Raw genomic sequence first — 27,431 nt, 5'->3', positions numbered from 1 at the left:
GGTTACATCATGGTCCTCCTGTGATCCTCTGGCTGCACTTCTTCGTATTCTGCATCCTTCAGGGCATTGGCTGGTTGCTGCTGTGTTTTCATCTTGCAAGTTCACCTGGGAAGCCCAGGAGGAGGGTATTTCCTGTCGCGATGCAAAGTGCTTGATCCTGCATGCCTAGTGCTGCTGCTGAATCTGCACTTGAAGCAAAGAAGTGTCTCTTTGAAACAGAAAAGGTGCATCTTGTAGGCTAGGAAACGTCCACATTTGTACTTCAGCTCTTCAACATGTGAAATTAAAGCCTGGAGATGAGACCCAAGTACTTCAGCTCTACTTTACTGATGTTTTAGTAAAAGCTGGGGCTTTTGCTCAACCCAATCTGGTTGTTGAACAGAAGAGGAAATTTGTTTTTCACCTTTCACCTTTTTAAGAGTAAGGAGTAGCAAATATGACTGAGGAGTCTTCTGCACCAGGACCATTGTTAAAACCAGCTTGGTGATGTGAAATGAGCTTCACTTGCAGTCTGCGCAGAGCCACGTGTCGGTTTTTGGATGAGATGGCAGTTTGTACTGACTGTGTGATAATGCTGCAAAATCTGTGTGCACTTTCTCCCTACAAGCTAGCCTGAGATAAGCAGGGTTGATAGATCCCATTGTGAGAAGGGATGCTTGCCTGAGAGGTGTTCAGAAGTCTGATTATAACCAGTCCTTCGGGAACAAAGGAGAAATGTATTCCCATTTATGCAGGTCTGATGGTGGGTTTTACTGTCTCTGCTTTCTAGTTTTCATGTACAGGCAGTCTAGGGAGCTTTTGGTCAGGTGTATGTGTGAGGGAAGATGGATAGTGCAGTTGGCTCTAGAAACAGGCAGCCTCTCACATCAAGGGGTTGTCATCTCCAGTTCATCCCGCAGAGGGTGCTGCTACTCTGCTATAAAGCCTGGGGAAGCCAAATGCATGTGTCTCGATTCGGCCAAGTATGATCTGTGCTGTTTTACAATAGCAGTATTTCCTCCTCTTTTACGTTTTTCTGCTGTGCTTCCAGATGGTAGAAGCTGCAGAGACAGCAGCAGTTCTCCTTTCAGTGCTTCTTATGTACTCTCTCCAGAGTTCTTGAGATGAGTATTTTCTGACCTTGTTTTTGCCGTGCTTTACAGCTCTGCCTTTTCTAAGGATGTAGTTAGAGCAATGTTCTGCTGCCTCTGGTTGTGATGCAGCAACTGGACAGGAGGCAGCAGCAGAATTCTCACTAGTGTGTGATCTCTTTATCCCCAAATCATTTTAAACTTCTCCCTTTCTAGGGAGAAAACTCATATTGCTGCTTTAGTATCCTGCACAGGAAATAATTTCATTTATCTCTTGAAATGTGTCTTGTATGCTTGTAGCAGGTGGCAGACAGATTATCCATTGGCTTTCCTCTCCCTTGAATGCACTGTCCAAGAGCAGCTGGCTTGCAGTCCCAGCTCCTCAGGACTTGGCTGTAATGCCAGCCCATGAGTAATGCAAGGTGAGTGCCTGTGCCACAACAATGGGAGAAGTAAAAGCAAAGATTCTCTGTGTGTCTGTAGGCATTAGGGACGGGTGAGGAGGACATGGTCAGCGTTGTCTGCTCCTATGATGACCTGAGCCGCAAGCTGTGGAACCTGGAGGGGCTGCCACTAACAGTGACAGCTGTACAAGGTGTCCACCCAGCCCTTCGGTACACGGACGTGAGTATGCCTGGGCATGGCACACAGAAGGGATAGTTTGTAAGGAGCTGGGGGGATACCCTGACAGTTGAGTCTTGGATTGGTGGAGGAACAGAGAGAACTGTTCATTATTTTGTGCCTACTGGGCATGCTTGGGGTGTGCAGCTCTTTGCCATCCAGTCTCTAGGACTGACTGTGCTTAAGTTGCCAAGCCCTTCATACTCAAGCTTTGTAAGAACAGGAGGTTTAGGGGTGAGGGTGTGTCGTGCCACTGTGTTTATACTATGTATTCTCAGTTGCTGATGGCTGCTTTCTCACAGGTCTTCCCTCCCATTCCCATGAAGCCAATTTACTCCTTCCATAAGCAAATCAAGATCAGGCACTTGCTGCTTCCTTCAGAGGAGAAGCCTTGTCCTGCTTATATAACCCCTTTGAAAAGTGAGTGTGGAGAGGTGAAAAGAAGATGATTTGGTGGGGGAAAACAGGGAAGTGGTGTTGCTGAGTTTTGTATTTGTGTGCTGCAGGCAGGACCAGAGCCCCAGCTCATCCTGCGTTCCTGCCATAACCTCTAGTCCCAGACACCCAAATCCAGCACTTCACTTCTACATGAGCCTCACTGGTGTCCTGTTGTCTCTTTGCATCCAGTCATATGCCACATGGAAGGCAGTGGCCAGTGGCCACAGGACAAAGAAGCCATCAAGCGCATCAAGGCAGCTTTCCACCTTCAGCTGGCTGAGCTTCTCCAGCAGCAGCACCAGTTGATCTGCAGACCTGCAGTCACCCACACTGATGTATACAAGGTAGGAGAGGTGGTGGAGACGTTCTCCAGATCCACGGGTGATTTGTAGAGGAGACAAGCAGGGGGTTATGGGGGCAGTCATGGTGAACAAAAACTGGAGTTGGATGCTTGGCTGGTTAGCAGGAAGCATGGAAATATTGCTGTGTTGCTGGGATGCCACTGTTTTCTTGGAGTGTAGCACAAAGCAACATCTGGTTGTAATGGTTCAACTCTTTAAAAGGGTAGATAGCAGCAGGACAAGGGGAAATGGTTTTAAGTTGAGGGAGAGAAGATTTAGGTAGGATGACAGGGGGAAGTTCTTTACAGAGAGAGTGGTGAGGTGCTGGAACAGGCTGCCCAGAGAGGTTGTGGATGCCTCATCCCTGGAGGTGTTCAAGGCCAGGTTGGATGGAGGCCTGGGCAGCCTGGTCTAGCATTAAATGGGGAGGTTGGTGGCCCTGCCCATGGCAGGGGGGTTGGAGTTTCATGATCCTTGAGGTCCCTACCCACCCTCACCATTTTGTGATTCGGTGTAATGCCACCAAGGCTGACTTCACCACCTGTCTTCATCTCAGGATGGCTATGTTTTCCGTCTCCAAGTGGCCTACCATCGTGAGCCCCTAATCTTGAAGGAAGTAGTCACTCCAGAAGGGATGCTGAAGTACCAGGACACAGAGGAGTCTCAGCGGCTGGAACTGGAGACATTGCATCAGCCCTATCTAACCAGCTCCCTGCATGGGTAGGCAAGGCTGGGAGTCTGCAGTGTGGGGTACTGCCAGGAACTATGTAGAGTGGAAGTGCCCTTGCATGGTGGAAGGTGGTGATGTAGAGAGAGCCTTACTGTGGGAAGTGGTTCTTCAACCCTCCTTGTAAGCTGGTGGAATGGGAGAGGGGAACTGGCTGTCCCTTTTGTCACATGGAAGGCCTCTGGTATGGAAAAACAAGTATCAAAGAGTGATATGGTTAAAGGAGAGCATGTAACAGCATTTCCCCTTTGTTTTCCCAGAATCATAACACCCATAGAGTGCTTCATGCTTGTGATGCTGGACTCATGTTCCTAGTAGTTATTTTCTTTTCTGTCCCAAATGCAAAGAGAGTGTTTGGAGTCCTGGGATGTATCTATTGAACAGTCATGGGTACTCTCTGCCTTCTTGCAGGCTCCAGCAGCAGCATCCTGTCTTTGGCAGCACTTGCCGGCTGGCCAAGCGGTGGATCAGTGCCCAGCTCCTGAGTGACAGCGTTTCTGAGGAGTGTGTGGACTTGATTGTGGCATCTCTCTTCCTCCACCCAGCCCCCTTCACACCACCCAGGTGAGGATGAGGAGCTCAGAATAGAACAGTGGGCACCCTTTGTGCATGGAGAAGGCAGATAAGGATGAGAGCAAGCATCCTTGTGGCCTCTGGGTGGGTGCTGGCAGTACATCTGCTGCATGTTTTCTGCTTTCTTGAGGACTGGTGGGGCTCCCTGTCCTAGGGGTGACTATTAGGAGAAGCAGGGGTGAACGTTCTGTGGTGGCAACCAGAGTGTTGGCCGTCCTTGGTTCTCTGGGAAGGATGTTATAGCAGTGCTCATGGCTGCAGCTTGTGTTTGTCCTGGAAAGAACTCCTAAGGGAAGGGCAGAAGGTCAGCCGCTGGAAGCTGAACAGAGCAGCATTTTGGGAAATAATCCCCTTGGGTCCTATTGCATGCTGTCCTCTGGCAGGTGGAATGTTCAAGTATCAAGTTATATTGGTTCTGTGCTTTGTGTGGAGGCAAAAGGTTGTGCTAACCTGTGCTAAAGATCTGTTTTCCTTCCCAAATTAGCAACATGTCTGGAAAGCTTTCCTGTATCCTAAAATACACTGCTAGCAAGAGCCCCACCTTCCCAGATACTTTGCTCTGTGAGCAGATTGGGTTGCAGGGAGGCAGGTGTGAGGGCTTGGCCAGCATTGTTTGGTTTTGTACTGGAGATGGGACAAGCCCTGTCTCTAGTTTACACTTGTTCCATTCCCAAGAGTCTGGGTTTTGGGAGATGCATGGGATGAATCATGGAATGGTTTGGGTTGGAAGGAACTGTTAATATCATTTAGTTCCAACCCTCTGCTATAGGCAGAGACATCTCTCTCTAGACCAGGCTGCTCACGTTCCCATCCTGCCTTGACCTTGAATGCCTCCAGAGTGTGAGCATTCACAACCTCCCTGGGCAATCTGTTTCAGTGTCTCACCACCCTCACAGTAAAGAATTTCTTCCTAATATCTAGTCTAAACTACCGTCTTCTAGTGTAAGCTATTTTGCATGGGCTCACTGATGTTCTGGAGAAGGGGTAAGTGCCCTATACTCCTGGGCTTTCCCCATTCACTTCGTACATCCCTTTGGGGGCAGTCTGTGGCTTAGGCAGTGCTAGGACACTCCGGAACCCTGTTCCTGAAGCCGGTGCCAGGTTAGGGGAAATAAATGCTGGTGTTGAACTGTTTTGTCTTGCCTTAGCTCTCCCCAGGTTGGGTTCCTGCGCTTCCTCAATCTGCTGGCAACCTACGACTGGAAAAATAGCCCGCTCATCGTCAACCTGAATGCTGGCCTCACAGGTAAGCAGGAAGCACAGAGGCCACAGCTGTGGGAGAGCCACAGTGTGAAGGTCTTGTGCCCTCCTTTGGTCAACCCCGGTTCTAGAGTTCTTGTATATATAGGATTTTACAGCTTCTAGATAGGGCAAGAAGATTTTCCATTCCTTCCCTCTCATCCTGCTGTGTATAACTTGGCTTTAGGATTTGTGTGAGTATGGGTTTTTGTTTTTTTTCTTATTGGTTCTTTCTTCCCTGTCCCCAAATATCTGCCTAAAAAGAGTTGAATCTTGGTGGTAATGGTCTGCCATTTTGTTCTTGCCGAGATCTGAGTATTGAATGCAGTTGTGTCTCTAAAATCTTCCAATCATCAGTAGCCAGCATTTTGGCTTGAGGCTTTGTCCTGATTCTTTGAGGCCACATCTTTTGTTGTGTAGGAGGAGCCAGTCACCTTTGGGCTGCTAGTGGAGCAGCTGGGCTCTTAAACAGGAAAATTTGAAGCCTCCTGGCTGTCTTGGTTCCTGACCACCACACATCACAGGGTCTGTCCACCAGTCCCCAGCTGTGAAACCTGCCAGGAAGAAGGGCTACAATCCTCCTGTGTTTATTCATGAGCTTTGGGGATTTCCTGGTAGATATGTCTGTTTTCCGAAGGAGCGTATTGATGCATCCAAGCAGACCCATGATCCTGCTCTCTTCCTTGTATTTTGTCTGATCATCTTTTGGGTACCTGCAGTCTTTCTCAGGAGCCAGATTAGCCAGATTAGTGATTGTCTTGGCTTTACTGAGATGCTGGTGTGGGTGAGATAACAATACCTAGCTTTTAAGGCTAATTTAGAAGAGATGAAGAACCTGTATGGGAGTGTGAGCAAGCTCCTGAAGGGAGCAGCTGTTTCTGTGGGTTTCAGCGCTCCCCCAACTTTCTGTTTTTCTTGGGAAAGAGGTGGGTTTTGGAAAATTGTATTTTTCTACGCTCCACTTTTTTTTTTTTTGTCAGTGAACAAACTAGGAAATCGTCTTGACCAAAGAGCTGTTTTTCCACTTAAAAAACAAGGCAGAAGATTCTTTAGGTGTAAACTATTTCATTATTTTATAGTCTGAGTTCCCAGCCCATCCTAGACCCAGTGACTGCACCTTGGTCTATGCCTGCACCCGTGTGAAAGTGCCTGGATGAGAATCTTTGCCTCAGAGCAAAGATTCACTAAGTTTTGCATCCTGTCACCAAAATTCTTCGTTAGCAAATGCAGAGTGAAGTGCAAGAGCACAGAATTACAGAGGTCGGAGGAACCTTGAGATCATTGAGTCCTAACCCACTGCTAAAGCAGGTATCCTACATGAGGTTGCGCAGTTAGTCATCTAGACAGGGTCTTGACTAACTCCACAGAAGGGGACTCCACAGCCTCTCTGGGCAACCTGTTTCAGTACCCTTACTGTAAAGAATTTCTACTGCATGTTGGCATGGAACTTCCTATGTTCAATTTTTAGGCCATTGCTCCTTGTCTTGTTGCTGTATACCACTGAGAAGAGCCTGGCCCTATCCATTTGCCTCCCATCTCCCTGGATATCCCTAGATACTTGTAGACAGCAGAGCAAGCCCAGAGCTACTTACTTGGCTTCTCTCTCAGACGCTTGCAGCGTTTGCTGGTGTTGCTGCTTTGCTGCAGAGGTGTGTCCTTCAGCGTTTGGTAGGTGCTACTGGCTGCTTTCCTAGCAAATCCAGCAGTCAGTCCTTGCTCCAGCATCATCCAGCTTCATATGGCCACACCAGCAGAGCAGTGCCAAGGCCATGCTTCAGCTGAGGCTCCGTGGGAAAGGGCAAAAGGTGGTTTCTAATGCTGTTCTTGACATCTCTCAGTGGATCATCTCACCCATCTTCCTGCCCTTTCTAGATGCTGACTGCACAGAGATCAAGAACAAATTTGTGGCTGCTCGCTCTCGCCTTCCTGTCATGTTCATCGCCACCCCCAAAGACAAGTGGAACTCAGTATGGACCCAGGAGCGACCCTCAGCACAGGTGAGCTGGGGCCTCCTGTCTGTGCACTGCAGTACCTGCTGCCTGGGGGTGTTTCTATACTCTCAGTGCTGGTGAGCTCCCCCGGCCCAGTGGGTAAGTGGGATTCCTGCTATGTCCAAGGCGTCGTGAGTTTCACCCTACAGCTCTCTTTCCTCCACAGATCCTGCAGCGCCTTCTTGTGTTGGCCTCAGAGTCTGTCCGGGCCCTGGAGGAGCAGCTCATGGATCCGCTCATCAGCCAGGATGTGAAGGTAATCCCTTGGGGCACAACATGAGGGTTTCCAGGTTCTGGCAAAGCAGACTGGGAGAGGAGCTGGTCATGTAGGAGCTCCTGCCATCCAGATGGAAGCTGGAGGCTGCCCAACCAGTCCTGACCCCATATGCACAACCTGAGCTCCAAAACTGCCCAGTTGCAATTTTATAAATCCTCTCTCTCTCCACATCTCCTGCAGTGGAAGAACAGCTCATCCTGGCTCCCTGCTTGCCCTGTGACTTTGCAGAGCATCAGAAGCCTCTCCTCAGCCCTTCTAGTTTAATCTGAACTGAGCTCAGTGACAAATGCTACTGCAGGACTTCTTCTGATGGTATTTAGTTTTGGGTGACCTTGTTGTCTTGACAGTGAGCATTTGCAGTGAAGCAGCTACAGTTAGAAACTGGTGAGAGGAATGGGGGGTTTTCTGCTTGTTTGAAAAAGGTTAGAGAAGGCTGGAGGAACAAGATGTTTACCTAAACTGGTTTAAAAAGAAAGATGCATGAAATACCTGGCTGAGAAGAGAGGGCTCAACTCTGTATGGTCCCCTGTGTAGCTGAAGCATGGTCCTTCAGCAGAATTAAAATCCAAGTCATTGCATCTTTGCTATGCAGAGATCAAGTTGAAATGTGGAAATAGGGGTTTCTTTCCTTGTCTCTCAGGACCATGAGCAAAATCCTCTGGTCTGTGTTGGTGTCCTCTTCTGTTAAACAGGAGCACCGTTTCTGTCTCTGCCATGGGATAGATGGTTTATTTCTGTGGTTTTATTCTGATCTGTGGTGTGGATGTTTTCAATGCTGGCTTTGTAGCCTGTCTCATGACCAGGTCAGTCACCTCACAAACGCTGGTTTTAGTATACCACGTTCCTCCATAAAACATGTGCTCTGAGACACCTATCTCCTGCTTTTAGGTCTGCAGCATACACTGCGTAATATTTGTCAAAACACATTTTTCAGTGCAGCATCTAGCACTGTGAGAACCCTTGATTTTGCTTGGGGCTGCCTATAAAGCCACAGAGCAGCGCAGCTGAGCTGAGATCTAGACTGGTGGATCTGAGGTGTGAAGGGCTGCTGTGCCAAGTGCTGCTGTTTTTGGCAGCACTGTTCGTGTTTAAGAGTGACATGTGATGGCCAGGAACTGTGAATGGCTGTGATTGTTGTATCTCCTCTCCTGGGCGCAGTGCTGTTGCAGTTGGCATTTTCCTCAGAGGATTATGAGAATGATATGGGGGAGGTCGATGCAGTTAGGAGGAGGAGACTTTCATATGTAGCAGTGCTTGGTGTTACATCTTCCTCTCTTCTGCTATATTTTTTTCTTATAATTCCTGCCATACGCTTGGGTGCTGAGAACTGAACCTGATACTGCTCAGAAGGGATGAGGGTATTTTGGCATAGAGGAATGAGGAAAGAGGCAGGGGGCCTGCCTCAGCATACAGATTCATTCCTTGCATCCGAGAGGTATGCTGCTTCCTAGTGAAGAGATGTGTGGAGCAAGGCATGTGCATGGGCCTTGCATACAGATTTTGCACCTTCCCACAGCCAAGTAACCACTACATCCCCTTCTGTTGGGAGGTCTCTGTGGGATGGAGGAAGAGGAAGATGATAACGGGCAGAATAGCCGGTAACTACTCTTCCTTTCTGATTCATGGCCAGACAAATTCTAGATTGAAAGGGATCCAGGATGTTGTGTTATGGGGTGATTATTGGCTGCCTTTGGTGTGAATTGCAGCTACCTGCCACTTTGCTCCCAGGCAAGGTGGTGATGGGATCTTCTTGTGCTCCTGGATGTCTGGGTAGAAGGGCCGCAATTTGCAGTTGATTTGTTCTGTGGGAGACAGCTTGTACTTAAGCTGAAGACTCAGTACAAGGCCTCAAGAAAGGTCAGGGCCGAGGTCACAGGGGTGGGTTGCAGACTCAGTAGATATGTTTCCCGCAATAATTAAAATAGGAAGCAGCAGAGAGGGGACTTATATTCACCCATATGCTGCTTTCCGCTGAGATTTGCCTGAATCCTCCCACTGCTTCTCTTTGTCATCTGGAATTAGCATTGTGGCTAGCTGTAACACTTCGGCCACCCTTGTGTATCATTATGGGCTTTGGATATCTATTTTAGACCTGATCCTAGGGCAGGGGTGGGTGTCTCTGAACAGCCCCTTGAGGGGAAGCCCGTGCTAGTAGCTTTCTGTTCCTTGCATTGTTACTTATTACTGAAGGAAACAAACCTGCTGGCTCCTGATGCCTTTTAAAGGATGAGTTTACCTTTGACACTCCCTGTACTTTAGAAAATGCATGTATGAGTGATGATGCTAGTGAGGGAAGAAAAGAGGTTTTGGACTTGCTGGTAAGTGATCTTACCCAATGTAGTGTTTCCAGTTGATGATGCTGTTGCCCAGTGTCTGACCATGACAGTGATACTTTGGGCTTCACGCTTATTTTCTTCTATTTCGGATGTCAGCAGCGTGTTTTGAACCCTGGTGTTTGTAGGATCTGCTTTTGGCCGAGGTTGAGTTACCAGTTCCTGAGAAGAGATGAAAGGCTTGAGGAAGAAAGATGACTTTTGGGAGGCTGAGCTTGGGGGTAATTAGGATCAGTTTCTGGCTCTGCCACAGACTTGTGCTGCTGCGGTGGTAAAATCACTGAATCGCTCTATGAGATGAGGTTACTTGCTCTTTTCTTGAGCTGCTTGCTTGGGAAGAGAAGTGATCTGCAAACTGGCTTTGTGAAGTGAATCAAATGACAAAACCCAGAAAGCTTCCTCACTCTTCATCTGTGAGCTTGTGTGTAGGGGAGTGACCTGGAAGAATGAGCAAATGTATTCCACCTTCCCTCTGCTATCTGTAGCCATATGTCTGAAAAGTTACTTTAAAGAAAAAAAAGTATTTGAACTATAATGCTTCATGCTTAGTTAAACTGCCGAGGATAAAGAGGCATCTTCTGTGCCTGTGAGTCAGAGGTGCTGTTGTTGATCAAGGAAGCTGCAGCCATTTCAACTCCCTTTGTTAGATCCTCTGTAGCTGCCAGCTCTTCTGCTCCAGAATAGGAGTCTGGTCTGTGGTAAGCTGAGCTGCAATCATAGTCTGAGGGAGGAAATAGATTGGTCACTACATCGAGAAAAAAAAAAAAAAAAAAACCCAGAAAAAAAAAAGGAAAAAAATTGGTCTTCTAGTGATATTTGAGAAGCATTTGGTGGGATTCACCCTGTGCCTCATGCACTTGTGTTGGGACAAAAAGCAGTGATGGTGGGAGCACAGAGACTGGTGCCTTGGCTTCTGGCTGACCTGCTTGTGCACAGCAGCTCTGTCCTAACTGATGATGTTTAATCCAAACCTGGAGCTTTTTGTATTCTCTGATTGTCGTGGGTGTGAGCAAGCACATGATGTTTGTGTGCCGAACTGGTCACATCTCCATAGGGGAAACAGTACCTCTGAGACTGCCTCGGCATAGCTGTGCAACTTTGACTTGTGTGCTCAAGTCTGTCCCAGGCTGGTGAGATTTTGCTAGTACATTCTCAGAAGGCTTCATTGTAGTTTGAGCACTGGAGAAATGCTGTATGTATTTTATCCCTATTTGCTTTCTCACTGATTTTTTTTTTAACATGATTTTTTGTTTTCAATCCATTACTCAAATGGGTATGGGAGATTAAGATACGTTTATTTCTTCATTGAAAAGAGATAAAGTCAGTCTTGGATGGGAGCTTGTCTTGGTGTACTAAGTAGTAGGCAGTTAAAGCTGAGAGGACTTGGAGAGCCAAACAGTATCTGGACATTAGAGGTACTTGGTTTAGAATGGCTTTTCTTCTGCTTAAGCAGTGAATAATGGACTTGCTGATACTGTTTTCACTTCTGCTTTGTCCTTTGCTTGAAATACTACAGGGGTGAAATTTACCTGAAGTGGGAGCATTGTCTGTTATGAGCTGTAAAGAAACTTATTTATTTTTTTCTGAACTCATTGCTTTGTTTTGTGACTGCTCATAGGCACTGGAGCTGAAAATAGCAGATTAACTTAGGTAATTTCATGTATGGTGGAGCAAAGCAGTGCTGCTGTTGGGATGAATTTCCCTTTTAAAGCATCATTTGTTTGGAGGTTGGGAAGTGGTTCTGGAAAAGGCTTCAGGAGTGTTTTCTTAGTTCTCTGGGCCCCATTTGTTCCAGCCACCCACTGCTTGTCAGGAGCCTTTGACTCAGCCGAGGTAAGGAAGAGAAACAGCCCAGAGTTAGGGAGGAGATGTCACTGCAGCTGCTGGTCTGGTATAAAACTCTTACTTGGGTGCCAGCTTTTTGCAGTTGACCTCACATTACAACTGCGTTGTGCTGAGATGAGGCTGAGCTGCCCCAGGGTCTGGTCTTTGTCAGGACTTCAGACTTGATGTCTGAACCCCGCTGCGGGGAGGAGTATGTGTGGACTTGGCTGTGTGTGTGAGAAATGCCTGGTTCACAATTACACAGTTACAGCAGAGAGATGAGACCAAAGCTATGTATTTGAGCTGGGCTTGTAGGGCTTTGGTTCCTGAAACAGCCTGTTGCCTGACCATAGCATTCTCCCCAATCCTTGACTTGGTGTCCTCAGATTTTAATCCCTTTCCCTTCCTCTTGGCCACTGCAGTGAAATGCCTCCTCATCTCTCTAGTCCGTACCACTGTCCACCCAGGTCTGTCATGTTCTCTGGGGATAACTTGGGATTTCCAGAGCTGCTAATCTGTTTTTAAGCAAAGCATGAGCCTGGGACAGGGGGAGAAGACTTTCCAAGGCAACTTGGAGATGCTTCTTATATGTCTAATGGGGTCCTCCAAGGCTTCTGAATTTTATTTTTATTTTTTGCCCCTTATGTTTGGGTCACTTAAGGATGTGCCAGTTTTCACGTGGATGCAGAAATGGGTTTGTGAGCTCCATTTCTTTGCTTTCACAAGGAATGCAGTAAAGCTACAGACTTAAAAAGAGTGAGAGAGCAACTCCTGGTGGGCCACCATTGAGATTTGGTGCTGGTCAGTGTTCTTTGTGTGTGTTCTCCAGCCTGGCTAGAAACCAACTCATGCTGAGCAATGTCCAGTGGCTCTGTCCATGTCCCCACATCATTTCTATGAAAATTTACAGATAATTTTAAGATTTCTGTTTTAATACAGCTGTATATAGAATTCCACATTCCTTCTATCCAAATATTTGTTTCTGGAATTGCTCTCTTCTATTAGCAGGGCTTGTGTTCTCATCCTCTCTTTACTTGCTGGAAGATGCTACTGCCATTTGGGGTGATGCCTGTTGGACAGATGGGACTGTCCTGTTGTTAGATGTCTCTTTATGTCCTCTGAAGTTTAGCTTGGTTCCTGTAATCCTTTCGGTTCCCTTCTCTTATTTTGGGAAACTGCATCAATGTGGTTACCTTTTTTAGCTTGTTGAATTTCCCACTCCACTGTTGTGCTCTCATGTGATTTTCCTGGAGACTTGGGTCAGAACTGAAGAGGACCAGCTTGGCCTTTTGGAACGTTCTTCTTTAGGGACTGTTCTGTAATCCTGGGATAGTGGTTACCTCTTTCTGCAGATCTGGGAGACTGTAGTCCTTCTGTCTAAGTGTCTGGTGTGGGTAGGGAGCAGCTCCCTTGTTAAAGGGTTTAGTTTGCTGGACAGCTGAACTGCAGGAGTAAAGTGAAACCTTCCCAGCGTGTTTTTCTGGTCCAAGAAACATTCAGCCTGTATTCCAGGAGAGGGCTGTAGGTGATACTGCCTTTCTATTGACCGTGTCTTGATTACACATGGGGTGTAGGGGAGTGAAGGTCACATCCGTCTGGTGTAAGCAGAGCTTGTGCTGGGACAGGGATGTGTTTTAGCCTGGATTGGAGCTCCACATCAGTCCACTACAGACATGTTTTCTTGAGGATGTTTTGGCAATCTTCTGACATGCTCTTGCAAAAACTCAGCTTTGATTTTACTGCTTTCCAGGGAGAAGGGAATAAAATACAAACAATAACTTGGCACATCTCTCTCATTGCTCCTGCTTTCTTGTGTCCTCTATTAAGTGGCACTGGTCTTTTTTTTTTCCTGCAGATTGTCTTCCGCCCTCCTTTGGACCTCTATGATGTCCTCATCCATTTGAACTCAAATCAGATCCCTCGACATCTGGAGAGTGTGGACCGGCCAGTGAAGTCATTTTCCCGGGGAGTGGTGAAGAACAGTGCTGGAGCAAGGGTCCTCTTTCCTGTGGTGGACTATGACCCTGTACAGTGCTACCTCCAGGACCTGAGAGTAAGCATAGCTCCTTAGGACTGTACGTGGGCTGCCTAAGGGAGAGCTGTGTTTTGCAATTTAGGGCATTAGGGCATTGCTTGCCCTTTCCGGTGAGGCTAGACTAAATCAGACACTAGGAAGAAGTTCTTTACACAGAGGTTGGTGAGGTGCTGGCACAGGCTGCACAGAGAAACTGTGGGTGCCCCATCCCTGGAGGTCTTCTGGGCAGGGTTGGGTGGGGCTTTGGGAAACCTGGTCAGTGGAAGGTGTCATTAGCCATGGTGACTTTAAGGTTCTTTCCAAACAATACCATTTCATGATTCTTTGTATTTTGCTTGTGATGGTTACTCTTTATACACTGCAATCAGTTCTTCATCAGAAAACCTGGTGAGTGTATCACTTGTTCCTTAGAAATAGGAGTGTTGCTGCTGTGAGAATGACTTCGGATGTAAGGCATCTGGAGCTTTTTTGAAGAATATGAAATTTCAGTGCATAAGTATCTTGTAAGCCATTTCTTTCTATTCAATTTATTGATTCTTGCTGGCTTCTTGCTCCAGCTGGAGTGCACTGCAGACAGAACTAGCCATGTTTTCTAGAGTGATGTACAAGGCAGTGTCTGCCATAGATAATTGTGGTATGGTAACAGTAAGCCTACTGCTGTAAATCCAGTGGTTGCATGAACCATAGAGAGTGAATACTGATCACAGGTTGCTTTGTCCAGGCTTCATTATGTGTGTGATGGCAGAGGAAGTTGGTGAAAGGAGTAAACTGAGAACATCTGTGTCTGAAAGTCATCAATCCAGCACTTTTCTACCACATGGCCACAGCAGATGTGCAAGATGCTGAGTAACAGTGGTGATCTCCAAGCCAGTGCTCTGCAAATGTACACCCTGTGGCTTTTTGGCATTTATCTCTTTACTTGCAGAGCTAAGTGTTAACATGTGGATAGGTGAGGCTGTGATTCAAAAGTCGTCTAGACTTTCAACTGCTGTTGTCTCCTATGACAGTGTTGTGAGTGTTCTAAGCAGCATTAGAACACAAGAACCATAAGCTATTCTGGCAGGAAGGTACTGCAGAGGTCTCCAGTCCTGTTTCCCGCTGAAAGCAGATTGAGCTTTGCCATCAGGGAAGCCTAGTCCTGTTGAGTGCTGAATATCTCCAGGTCTGGAAATTTCCCACTCCCGTGAGTTTTTTGTTCCAATATTTAGTCAGCAGTATTCTGAAAATTTGTTTCTTAGTATCTAATTAGGATTTCCTTTCTTGCAGTGCACACTGCTTCCTGAAATTCATCACAACAACTATGCTGTACTTCTCTGGGGGTGGCTTGCAAGGCAAAACTAGGTCTGTCAGCCCCACAGACTTGAGCTGTGCTCTTGCAGCTCCTGGCAGGTTTGAGGGTTTACAGGGGCTCTTGCCCCTCTCCGAGCTAACATGCTGGGAGGGCTTTGTCTGCCTTCCCATGTGCTTTACTTGCCTGAAGATTCTGTATCAGTTTCTCTCCACGCTCGTGTCAGAGCAGGAAGTGTGCCCACAAAAGAGAACAGATCTTGGGTACTGTTGTAATTTTTCTGGACCTGTAGGGTTCGGCATTTGCTTGTTCCAGGCTGCCTCATGCTGCACAGCAACTGCATGTTTCACTGCTGCTGCTACCAGGTTTGATGGTGGCAGCAGCTGCAGAAAGAGGTGGGAGGAAGGGCCTGCAGGTCCAAAAGAGGGAACTGCAGAGCTGCTTCACTTTAAACTCCTGTTGAAGTTGGAAAATGCTGGGCCCTTCTCATGCAAACTCCCTCTTCGCCTTAAATCAGATAGCTTAGGAGATGACCAGAGAAAACTGGAAAGGATTCTTTGTAGGTTTCCTCACTCTGGGCACAGCCTCTTTACCTCCCAAGCTGTCAGCCAACCATATTGTGTACGGATTTCTGCCCTGTCCATGTGAGTATGTTTTGGCTTCACTAGAACTGCCAGACACAACAGTGTGCATACTGTCACCCACAGCAGACTGAGGCTGTCTGGGAGGGAAGAGGGAAAAGACAGGAATGTAATCAAGGTGTCTTTAAGTTGAGGAAAACATCATAATTGTCTGTTAATGTCCCTGCAAGTTTGGCACTGCTTGTTTCTGTGGAATGATGTGGAGGAGAAAGGAAAGCAGGTGTCCAGAGCTGGATAGGAAGTCTCTTGCCTACAAGAAGGAAGGTGGTTGGGAAGCTCAGATTGTAGAGACTGCTGGGGGATTTCTTGGGGTCCGGGATATACAAGAAGAGGAAGAAATATTTTGTACAGTACTTCTGAAATGGAGCAGGAAGCCCAGTGACTGGGAGCTGTTTGTTATTTCACCCACTACCGATGTCTGGATCTGAGAGTATCTGAGTATCAGTCCAGGCTCCCCTTTTTGTTCTCCATGTAATTAGTTTCCCTTACCACCGTGAAACTTGGACAAGGAGGCATGAATCTGGGTAGAAGGTGAAGTTTCTTAATCCTGACATCTGTCTCCATCCCGTACTCAAAGGGTTAGAGTTGAGTGAGTGGAGTCTTTCAGCAGCTGCCAAGGTGCACAGGGCCAGAGCTACTGCATCTTCGGAGAGGTCCAGGGCTAAGTGACTTTTATGGAAACCTGGCAGGAGGCTGACATCTTACTTAGAGAGGAATTGGTAACTACTGGAAAAGCTGATGAGGAAAGCAGGCTCCTTGAGGGGGATTTTAATAGGCTTGCAGCAAATCTGGCTTTACAAAGAGACTTGTCAGAAAACTTGTCGGGGTGTGTTACAGTGCTTCTGTGCTTCTAGTCAATCTGCTGTCTTCAAGGAGGTGTCAGTAATGGTTCCAGAAAGAGAAAAGTGCAGAAAAAACTTCCGTGGAAAGCAGTTTTAATTATCCTGTTAAAAACAAAACTACTTAGTTGAACCAGTCAAATATGGCATCCAAACGGTGAATTTTTACTGCCTTTTATTACCTATACAGGTGATAACAGTAGGGCTTGGAGTAGGGCTTGATTTTTTTGATTACAAATTATAGCTGGCCCTAATGTACTAACATCCCAGTGAAGAAACATGGATAAAAGATACGGTTATGTTGCATTACTGGAAGAAGTGTTCCATTCCCAAAGAGGAGCATGCATTCTCTTGTCTTTAGCTTGAGAGTGCTTGGGAGGAACAGAGCAGGAATTGGTCACTGATTTTGCAGAATACCGGGCTGTGTTTCTCTGTGGCCATTTTAGTGGAGGTATCCTGCAATACCAGTTCACTTTGCTCCTGTAGCATCCAGGTCAGCAGCAGGCAGACCTGATCAGGCTGATGAATATCTCTGTCTGGGCAAACTGGTATTTTTTCTGGAAAATTCAAAGGTAACAGCTGCACATGAAGGAGTTGCTGTTGGACACCTTTGCTCTCAGATTACTCAGCCATGCTCATCTGTATCAGAGTGCTCCAAAAGCTGATTTTGCTCTGTGCAGACACCAACAGGCAGCTGACGGGGAGCAGCTGGTAAACACTACCTGTCAGAAATCATCCAGCCCCATGTCTCAGGGTCCTGATGTTGCTTAGAAGCAAGGCCTTTGTCATAGCTTTGTGTTTTTTCTTGTGTTTTTCCTTCCCTGTTTTTTACTGCTCAAAGCAGTTGAGCTTCTCCTTCTCCTGGAGGCTGGGAGCCCTGGGGCTGATATGAACAAGATGCAGATACTGAAAAGGGTTGTGAGAACAGCTCAGTGACATCAGTGAATCTTTACAAGGGACTTTGGGTGAGAAGGCATTTGGACACAGAAGTGGCTGGCTTTGCCTCAGAGTAATTTGCTTTGCCTTAATAGCACAAACCACAGAATTGAGCAATGGGGTTTAGTAGTGTCTGACAGTGTAGCTATAGTGGTTTTATAACAACAGAGGGAGATATTTGCTATGCAGCAATTCTATGGGATTGTGTTCTCTTTTACGAGTGGAAAAGAAACATCTGTCCTTTTCAGAGAGCCACATGAAAAGGTTTTCAAATGCCTGGACACGTTAAGCTGAAAGGAGCAAGGAGGAGGCAGCATCCTTTCTCCAGTAACCAGGAGACTCATGTCTGCCCTCTCTGTTTGCACACCACAGGTGCCCTGTTTTTCTCACATCAAAGGGATAGGCTAAGGAGGAGTGCTCTGGAGCTGGAGGATTGCTGCATACTTTTCCCAAGCAGTCTAAGAGGAAGAAATAAAAGGAGGGGAGGCGTTAAACCCTGACTGCTTCAATTCGTTCTTATTCAAGAGATGTGCTACAGGAGATGGTCTGATCAAGTTGCACTCATGCCTGAGAGACTCTGAGTAAAGATGAAAGGCCCGTCATGGCATTCAGATAGCAAATGCTTAAATTCCAAGGCAGATGTAATGGAAAAGGTGATCTGTTCTGGGAGTTGGTCCAGATGAGAAGGCTCTGCAGACGTGCTTTTGAAGGAAAGCAGGTGTCAAACATCCCACAAAGAGGGTTTCCCTGGAACTTTGTCCCATAACCAGACTACCCAGTGCCTATAGTCCGGACAGGTTTGGTGATCAAACACCTACAGTCATGTCCTGACAGGGATTCTCCAGCAAAATTATGTTTTTAGGTGACTCAGCCAATGTTCCCCCTGTTGTGACTGTAGGTTTGTCGTGGCTGCTGTCAAGCTGCAGAACTGTGAGTTGCCTCTGTGTCTGCTGAGTTTGCTAGAGATGTAGTATAGGAAGAATCAGTAAGCACAGCTCTTGCTCAAGGATGGCTTGGATGTCCTCTGTTCTTCAAGATAAAATCTTTCTGCCTGCATCCAGCGAGTTTGTGGATGCAGTTATCATGTCTGTCTGCATGCTTTTGGGAGCTCACAAAGCCCAAAGTCTCTTACTGTCTCACAAGGATCCTGAGCTGTTCTGTCATCAACAGGAAAGCTGGATGAAGCTGCTTGAGCCCTGTCAGTCTCTGTACCTGCAGTAGCTGTTAAAATAATTGTTTTTTCTCTTTTTACCAGGTCATTGGTGTTAGGAGATCAGTGGATGTGAAGCACTCTTTCATTGAGATTTAGCTTGCTGTGGCTGCACCTGCCTGTCAAAGAGCTCATGGCAAAGGAGCTGCCCGTCTTGTATAGAGGAGATTTTTTTCTGCATGGATGAGCAGGAGTATATTTCCTGCTTTACAGTAAACATCCTTTCCTCTAAGGCAATGTTTTGTACTTCTAACGTCTTCAGACAAGACCTGTTTGGAAGTCTTACAGTCCTTTCCTTTATTCCTCCCACAGTGCAGGAATGTATATCTTGCTAGTGCTTGTTAGGAATGAATTAATGATGTTAGAAGCTCTGCGTTGTGTTCAGTGTAGAAGCTGTGGCTATGGGATGTAGCTGGAACTGGTGAAATCATTTCAGGTCAGACTGCTCCCTTACTGTTTTGACTGACAAGCATGATTCCTTCCATAGCGTCTTTCCAAAGAGCAAGGGCAAAATTTAAAAGCTCTGTTGGCTTTTATGGCATGGAGTAAATCTTTGTTTGAATGTCTGCCCTTAAAGGGGCAGAGGTGGCAGGAAATTCTCTGCTTCTACAGCTGCAAAGCAGCTATCAGCCTTACCACAGTGCCTATAGTCAGAAGTGTGTGCACGTGAGTGTGCAGATGTGTATTGAAGCATCTACTCCTCTGCTGCTTGGGTGAGATCAGGAGGTAGTTCTGCTTGCACTTCTGTCTTGGTAATGCCTTACTTCATCCCTTAGAAAAAAACTGAAGACTTCTGTCTCATGTATTATTGGACAAGGCGTATTTACTGACAGAACTAGGAGATCATAGGTGTAGGGTTGCTTTTCTCACTTTCTTTACCTTTTTTTTTCTTGGTGGTTTATTTTCCCCTCCTTTCTTATCATACTAGTTTTTCACTAAAATGAATCCTTAGTAGCAGGATTCCTGTGTGGCTCTGGTGAGCCAGTAAGAGGTAGAACAGTTTGGATGGGCTGAATAAACCAAGAACTTGTAAGTGTTAACCACGTGTGTGGTTGTTTGCTGGAAGTAAGTAACTTTTAATAGTTTTGTACTGTCAGGTGTCTGATTGAGAGCACTTAAAATGTCCTGAGCCCTGAGGAAATGTTGATGAATATGTTTGCTTTTAGAATTGTCTTGCACCAACAAGAACAGCCAGACCCATTTCTGAGGTCTCTCCAGACAGTTCCTGTTCCTGTAACAGATGTGGTGCAATAAGAGCTCAATTTCCAGGTTTAAGTAGGAACAGTGAAAAAATGAATGGATAAATGATTAGCTGGAAAAAAAAAGCCCACTCGCCTCTAAACAACAGTAATGTAGTTGCTTAACTGGTATAAGTTCTTAACTCATTGTAAAATCCATGCTTCAGCCTGAAAGGCTAAATTCAATAATCCCATTTTAGGTGGGGATATTGTTTTACTCGCCACCTTTCTTTGTCCCTTCAGTCCTTCTGCCCAGGTTGCTCCCTGCAGACTGCAGGGACTTTAATCTTCTAGGCACTGCTTGCCTTTTCCCAGATGGTGAGGCTCCTTCTTACCTCTGCAAATAGGAAACTGGCTGTAGGGTTTGATGGTAGGGATCTCTCTAAGCAGGGCCATTAAAACTGAACTGTAACCGAAGATAGAGCAGCTTGGGAAGGAGCCATGGGTTTAGATGTGTTCCCTACCATTTTCTGGCTGTTTTGTTTGGATTTTTTTTTTTTTTTTTTTAACTTTTGCTTGAGAAAGGTGTTTGGAAGCAGAAGCAAGCCTAGTGGCACCGGGCATAGAGCATGGGAAATGGAAAAGAAGCGAATTCTGTTTGCTTTTATTCCTCAAGCCTCTGAACAAACAGTAATGTGTTGACTTGTTGACTCATACACCAGATCTTAATGCTGCAGTTTTCCAGGAGTTCGGTTGCATCTCTGCAGTTTGGTGAAGCTGACTTGAAGTACTGTCTTGTGGACAGTGCTGGCAGTGACAGAAGTGCAGGAGCTTGCTTTCTGCTGGGGTTTTGAATTGTTCTCATGTCTGTCCTCTGCTCCCTCCTGTTTCACACAGAATCACACAGAATCACCCGGGTTGGAAGGGACCCCAAGGATCATGTAGTTCCAACCCCCCTGCCTAGCAGGGCCACCAAACATACACATTCAGATCAGGTTGCCCAGGACCCCGTCCAACCTGGCCTTAAACACGTCCAAGGACGGGGCATCCACAACCTCCCTGGGCAGCCCGTTCCAGGGCCTAACCACTCTCCTAGTAAAGAACTTCCCCCTAACATCCAACCTAAATCTTCCCTCCTTCAACTTGGATCCATTTCCCCTAGTCCTGCTGTTGTCAGCCCTTTTGAAGAGTTTACTCCCCTCCTGGGTGTAGGTTCCCTTCAGGTATTGATAGGCTGCAATGAGGTCACCCTGCAGCCTTCTCTTCTCCAGGCTGTTTATATGAAAGGTGCTGAGCATCAGGCAGAGGAACAGTTTTACCGGGAAATGAGCTGAGCCTGGGAGGGTTCCCTTCCTGCAAGTGCTCCTGGCTTCTGTCCAACAAGATATGCTTGTAAAAATATCTTTCTCATAGCAACATGTGGCACTTGAGACTTCACATGGTAGATTAATGGTCCTTTTTAAGGTTCTCACATGCTCTGGTCCCCTCTCATGAAGAAACCTTCATGATGGCAGTCTTTGTGCCCAGTGATTTGCTTTTGCTGCGCTTTCCTTCCCTCTTGCCGTTGCTTTTTGCCATAACTAGGAATTTGTCAGCTGGGAAAGGAGTTTTCAGGCTAGGTGTTGAGCACTGCCCATTAGTCTCAGGTGAGAAACACCAGGGCAGGTTTGCCTCATTGTCAATGTATTTATAGACAGTGGTTTTTCATGCTGGTTTGGTCATTAATGCTCTGACCAGCTTTGCATCCATGAAAATCCTGTGGAGTAGGATGAGCTGGCAGCTCTCTAGATCATCCCAGCCTGCTGACTTAATCATATTGCCCTCATCATATTTTCCATTCTTTACTTGATGCAGTGGGGAATGTGACCACTGAGAATAAGGAAAAGGCTGGGGTCCTCAACGCCTTCTTTACATCTGCCTTTAATAGGCAGGTCAGTTATCCTTGAGGCACTTTACGCCCTGATCTGGAAGTCTGGAATGCTACGCAGAATACACCCCTGATGATTCAGGTGGAGACAGAGAGCTCCTTCTCCATCTGGACTGTCACAAGTCCACGGGACTGGATGGGCTTCATGCTAGATTGCCGAGAGAGCTGTTGGGAGTAATTGTTGAGCTGCTCTCAGCCATCTACTAGCAATCCTGGTTATCTGGAGACGTCCCAGGATTCTTCTGGGGAAACTGGCTGTCCATGGCCTGGACAGATATACCCTTCTTTGGTTAAGGAACTGGCTAGAGGGCCATGCCAAACGGGTAGTGGTTAATGGTGTAAAGTCCAGCTGGTGACCCGTTTCAAGTGGTGTCCCTCAGGGCTCGGTACTGGGGCCCATCTTGTTCAATATCCTTACTGATGACCTAGACGAGGGCATTGAGTGCACCCTCAGTAAGTTTGCAGACGGCACCAACTTGGGAGGTGGTGTTGATCTGCCTAAGGTTAGGGAGGCCCTTCAGAGGGATCTGGATAAGCTGGGATCGCTGGGATGAGGTTCAACAAGGCCAAGTGCTGGGTGCTGCACTTTGGCCACAACAACCCCATGCAGTGCTATAGGCTTGGGGGTGAGTGGCTGGATGACTCTGAAGAGCAAAGGGATCTGGGGGTGTTGGTTGATGCTCAGCTGAACATGAACCAACAGTGTGCCTAAGTGGCCAAGAGGGCCAACAGCATCCTGGCCTGCATTGGAAATGGTATGGCCAGCAGGAGCAGGGAGGTGATCATCTCCCTGTACTCAGCACTGGTGAGGCTGCACCTCAACTACTGTGTTCAGTTTTGGGCCCCTCACTGCAACAAAGACACTGAGGCCTTGGAACGTGTCCAGAGAAGGGCAGCGAAACTGGTGAGGAGTCTGGAAAGACAAGCTGAGGGAGCTGGGCTTGTTCAGCCTGGAGAAGAGAAGGCTGTGGGGTGACCTCATTGCAGCCTTTCAGTACCTTAAGGAGCCTACAAACAGGAGGGGAATCAACTCTTTGAAAGTGGAGATAACTGCAGGACAAGGGGAAATGGTTTTAAGTTGAAGGAGGGAAGTTGGATGCCAGGGGAAGTTCTTTACAGAAAGAGTGGTGAGGTGCTGGAACAGGCTGCCCAGAGAGATCCCTGGAGGTGTTCAGGGCCAGGTTGCGTGGGGCCCTGGGTAGCCTGGTCTAGCATTAAATGGGGAGGTTGGTGGCACTGCCTGCGGCAGGGGGTTGAAGCTTGGTGATCCTTGAGATCCCTACCAACTCAGGCCATTCTGTGTGATTCGTGTGAAGATTTGTGGCTGTTTTGGTCAGCTGTGATTGCGATGTGTATCTCCAGGTACCAGCACGGGAGTGCTGAGCTGTTGAGCAAGCCTTTTGTATTTGAAGTTGCTTTCAAATGGTTTTGTTTAATTCTGCTGTAATGCTCATCCTCTAGCTCTTTGCAGTGCTGGAAATCCAGCCTGTGTGGGCTAGAGGGAAACAAGACTGTGGGCTTTCTGAGCTCTCCCACTGAGCACCATCATAACAGGTTACTCACTGACACAGCTACTGAAACACAGGGGCAAGAAGAGCAGGTTCCTGCAGTGCCTCCATTGAGTGTTTATTGTTTTTCATAGAAATCATAGAATCATTAAGGTTAGAAAAGACCTATAAGATCATTTAGTCCAACCATCTACCTATTACCAATATTGCCTACTAAATCATGTCTGTAAGTATTACATCTGTCTTTTCTTTAAATGCCTCTTGGGGCAGTGATTCTACTAGTTCCCTAGACAGCCTGTTTCAATGCCTAGCCACTCTTTCTGAGAAGAAATTCTATCTAATATGCAATCTGCACTTCTGCTGATGCAACTTAAGGCTGTTCTGGCTTGTCTTATTGCTTGTTATTTGGAAGACCCCCATCTTGCCACATTTGCAGCTCTTGGGGCTTTGAATTACTTCAGGTTTCTGCTGTTAAATATTCTTTGGGATGCTAGGTGTTGACAGCACATGTGGGATTTGTCCTGTAGATGGATTTTTGATGTCCATCTTTAGTTGCACAGATTGCAGAACTCTAGATTTTGCCCTTTGGTGATAAGTCCTTGGTTTGTCTGGGGTATATCTTTGCTGCCTTCTAGTAGCAAAGACCTTCTAGTGGAACTTACTGTGTGTGTCCGGGTTGCCTGCTGGACAGGACCTGCCCCATACCATCTGATGTACTGTGATGTCTCGGACACAGCAATTGGACCTCAGGACTGGAAGGCTTAATAGTGCCAAATCTAGCTGACAAGGGGACACTGATGAAGAATGTGTTCTGCCAAAGTGATCCAACTTTCTAGGTTTGGTTCCATTTTCTGAGTGTTCTTGCAGACCTATGGGAGGTGGTGGCCGTCTGGGACAGCAAGAGGTAGTCAGCAGTCAGATCCTCATGCAAAACTTGGAGGCTCTGAACATCAAGACAGAGGGAATAGAGGCACAGGAGGCATTTACGTTTTGTCATTATGCTGTTTTGCTTCTTGTTAATCCACTGGAAATGCTGTCTCCGTGGTCCTGGCTCAAGCAGAGGTTCTGTGGGCTATCTGACACAACCTTTTTGTTTTCACCCCAGGAAGCCTTCAGTGATCTCGCCTTATTCTTCTATGACAAGCATGGTGGGGAAGTAATTGCAGTTTTGTGGAAACCTTTGAGCTTTCAGCCTCAGCCTTTTAAGGTAAGTTTTTGATTCTGCTAAAGGCACGTTGCCTTCATACCCTGAAAGCTTGAGTCGCTTTTTCCTGCAGTTACTGTGTAATTCTCATCAGTCCCAAAGCCATTTTAGAAATACAACAAATACTTCTGTCCATGCCTTAGGAAAAGTGAAACCAGGACAGGGATGTGGCCACAGCTTCCCCACAATCATCAACAGAGTCAAAGGGGAACAAATTTATATTCTTGGACAAGCCCTAGCACTGTGATCACTGTGTCAAAACAGAACGCACTGCCCCAGGTGCTCTTCTCTGGTCTCCTTCTGAGAGATGGGCAATGCATTGTTTGCTAAAAATGTTTGCTCTGTGTAGCAGGCTGACCCGTTCTCATGGTTGTGGATGTCTCTTAATAGAAATATCTGGTCTGCAAGATGTTAAGGCATCAAGTCCAGCTTTAAAGTGCTCAAGTCCTGTAAATCTACGGAGATGCATTCCATCCATGCTGTGTGGGTTGGTGATCTCTAGAGGGTAATTAAACTAGGTGTGAGACATGTTGAAGTGATTCATGGTGCTTTCTATGAAAGAAAGACGCAAAGAAACTGAGTAGTGATTCACAGTATGGAGTTGGCAGCCCAGTTCTGCTGTTAGTCTCTGGATGATTTATCTCCCCTCTTCATGGCTAGGGGGCATTGGCCATTCAGCCTAGCTGGAGTTGTGAAACCTGGTTGTTCATGGTGGTGAAATAATAGGAGGAGATGCTGGCATCTGTGTTGAGTATAGCTTGGTTAGACCTGAGGTGTGTTTTTTCGTTTTTTTTTCTTCTTTTTCCTTATCCTAGTGGAGCTGGCAATCTCTTTGAAGTCAAGGTTTTGACATCCAGCTACAGAGCAGAGCCCAGCCAGCTCCTAATCCTTGGTCACGGTCTGGTGCCTGGCCTTTGCTGTTCTCTGTCCTGTTTACACAGGCTTCTCCATGTGCCTGTGTACTTTTTTCCCATCTTCATCATGCTCTGGCAGTTGTTTCTCTTCTTCCCTTGCAGTCTTTGCACTGCAGCTCCAATGGCACTGAGCAGTGACCAAGAAGTGGTAAAGAGGTGTGGTGGGGGTTGTACGTAACAAGGCAGAAGAGCAATTTACATCAGTTGTTTTGGGCTTGTAAAGGTTGCAAAGCAGCTCTGAACTGGTGTTGCCTTTTGTATAATGTTTGTTTATGCCCTGCAGGTCTCCAATATGAAAGGACGAACAGTGACAACTCTGAACAATGAGCTGGTTTGTGTTCCCAACATAGAAGCAATTCTGGAGGACTTTGAGGTTTTGGGAGAAGGCCTGGTCAAAAGAGTGGAAGCGCATACAGAGAAATGGACTGTCTGAGGCCATTAAGGAGCATGAGAAGGACTTGTCCTGAAGCAGATTTTGTTCACTCTAGAGCCATTTGATTTTATATGTCAGTCCCAGGAAAGGCTTTTGGCTTTTCAAATCCCAGAATTGTGTATCTGACTGTATTTAACTTAGTATGCCTTGTCCAGAAAAGTGATGGGACCTTTATTGTTTTTAAGAATGCAATTATCTTTTTATTTTGAAGAAAATATAAAGATGGAATAAGTTTTTTGAAAGTGTTTCTTTTCATAACAGGAAACTGTATTCATAACTGTGTTCGTAAGAATACATCAAGGCCTGAAAATTCTGGCTGTAGTGTGCAATAGAACGGCAGCTTCCTAGATCATAGCATCTGCTGTTGCGCAAATAGCTAGCAAATCTAAGGAAGCCAACACTAAAAACTAAGCAGGTTATTCCCTTCTACTCAGCTCTGATGACAGTCAACTGGTGTGCTGTGTCCAGTGCTGGGCACCCCAGTAAAAAGAGATGGAAATGCTGGGGTGGGTCCTGGGAAGGCTTCCAGCCACCCAGGTGGCTTCCAGTGAAGATAATAAAGGAGTTGAAATGTCAGTTATACAAGGAAGCTGTATGAACTGGGACTGTCCAGCTGGACAAGAGAGCTCAGGGGTATCTTACCAATACATATAAGTATCTGATGAAGGAGAAAAGCAGGTGGAGCCCTGAGGAGCAGGGGGTGTTGGACTGGATGATTTCCAGAGGTGCCTTCCAAGCCCCTGGCTGAAATTATCACGTGGACTTCTTATGGGGAAAAATAAATGAGAGAGTGAACTAGTCCCATCTGCCTCTTTTGATTTAGGTAGCACATGCAGTGAACAGAGAAGAGCGATCACATGTGTCAGTTCACGTGTATGAGTTAAATGTAGGGTAAAGGAAACTGACTTGGTGATAGCAGATATTGCTGAAACCAAAAATAGATCAAACTTGGGAAGCCAAGTGGGTGTTCATGTAGTCTGATAATTGTAGAGAGTTGTTGCTTGATAAAGAAGCATTTGGGTGGGATGCTAAATCTGTTTTTTCCAGACCTACCAGCCTTTCCAGCTACGAGAAGTGAGTCTGAAGCTTTGTGGGGAAGACTTGCAGGTGTTTTTTTTTCTTCTTTTTTTTTGTTTTCCAAGTGCTTTCTCTGAAGCGTTTCAAAGCAGGCTATGTTGGGGATGGGATACGGGGCTGATATTGCATAGCTAGCGCCCATTGGCCCAGTGTTTGGTGGCATAGTGTGTCATATGGGACCTAGATACTTACGTGTAGCATCCAAAAAGCATTTTTCTCTCTTCCTTGTGCCAGCAGCTGAGAGAGGCTGTGGGCGAAAACCTTTTGTAGAATCACAGAATTGTAAGGTTGGAAATCTAGTCCAATTGCTACCATTGCTACCATAGTGCTACCACAAGCACTAAGCCATATCTCATAGCTCCTCATCCAGACACCTTCTGAACACTGCTACAGATGGCAACTCCACCAGCTCCACTGGCAGCCATTCCAGTGCCTTTGTACATCTAATACCTGCAAGATCTTTGTGAGAACATCTAAACTGAAAACACCCAAAGTACTTAGTGTACCAAGCACGCATCAAATCTGAGAACAAAGTGGCACTTTCTGTTGCTACTGTGACCCCTGTAGTTAAGATACTGATGACAAATCCATTAGCAAACATAATCCAGGCAGTGACTTCAACAGGTTTCAGAAGCAGTGAATAACTAATCTCTAAACCTTCTTTATCTTGTTTTATCATCCTCTAGGTGTTTTATTGCCCAGTCTGCCTATAGCAATGGCTAATCTTCCTGAGTACTCAGATTATTTCTACTTTTTGTGCCTATATGCCTTTGTTCCAGATGTATAGTTTGACACTGTGATCCTGTA

General features: G+C 46.5%; 1 protein-coding gene across 1 annotated transcript in view; it reads left to right on the top strand.

The window, feature by feature from the left end:
- NOL6 (nucleolar protein 6) overlaps positions 1–25,783 on the top strand; it is a 34,462-nt gene extending 8,679 nt beyond the window's left edge. The window contains exons 16-26 of the mRNA XM_048932496.1: positions 1,554–1,694; positions 1,994–2,111; positions 2,319–2,473; positions 3,027–3,190; positions 3,609–3,761; positions 4,919–5,016; positions 6,882–7,006; positions 7,167–7,256; positions 13,290–13,487; positions 24,102–24,203; positions 25,398–25,783. Coding sequence (XP_048788453.1) covers positions 1,554–1,694; positions 1,994–2,111; positions 2,319–2,473; positions 3,027–3,190; positions 3,609–3,761; positions 4,919–5,016; positions 6,882–7,006; positions 7,167–7,256; positions 13,290–13,487; positions 24,102–24,203; positions 25,398–25,547 — 1,494 coding nt within the window. The 3' untranslated portion in view covers positions 25,548–25,783. The remainder of the gene's footprint in view (positions 1–1,553; positions 1,695–1,993; positions 2,112–2,318; positions 2,474–3,026; positions 3,191–3,608; positions 3,762–4,918; positions 5,017–6,881; positions 7,007–7,166; positions 7,257–13,289; positions 13,488–24,101; positions 24,204–25,397) is intronic.
- The last annotated feature ends 1,648 nt before the right edge of the window (positions 25,784–27,431 follow it).

This window comes from Lagopus muta, chromosome Z (genome assembly GCF_023343835.1).
Source record: "Lagopus muta isolate bLagMut1 chromosome Z, bLagMut1 primary, whole genome shotgun sequence".
Classification (NCBI taxonomy): domain Eukaryota; kingdom Metazoa; phylum Chordata; class Aves; order Galliformes; family Phasianidae; genus Lagopus; species Lagopus muta.
This window is presented reverse-complemented; position numbering and strand designations above follow the sequence as displayed.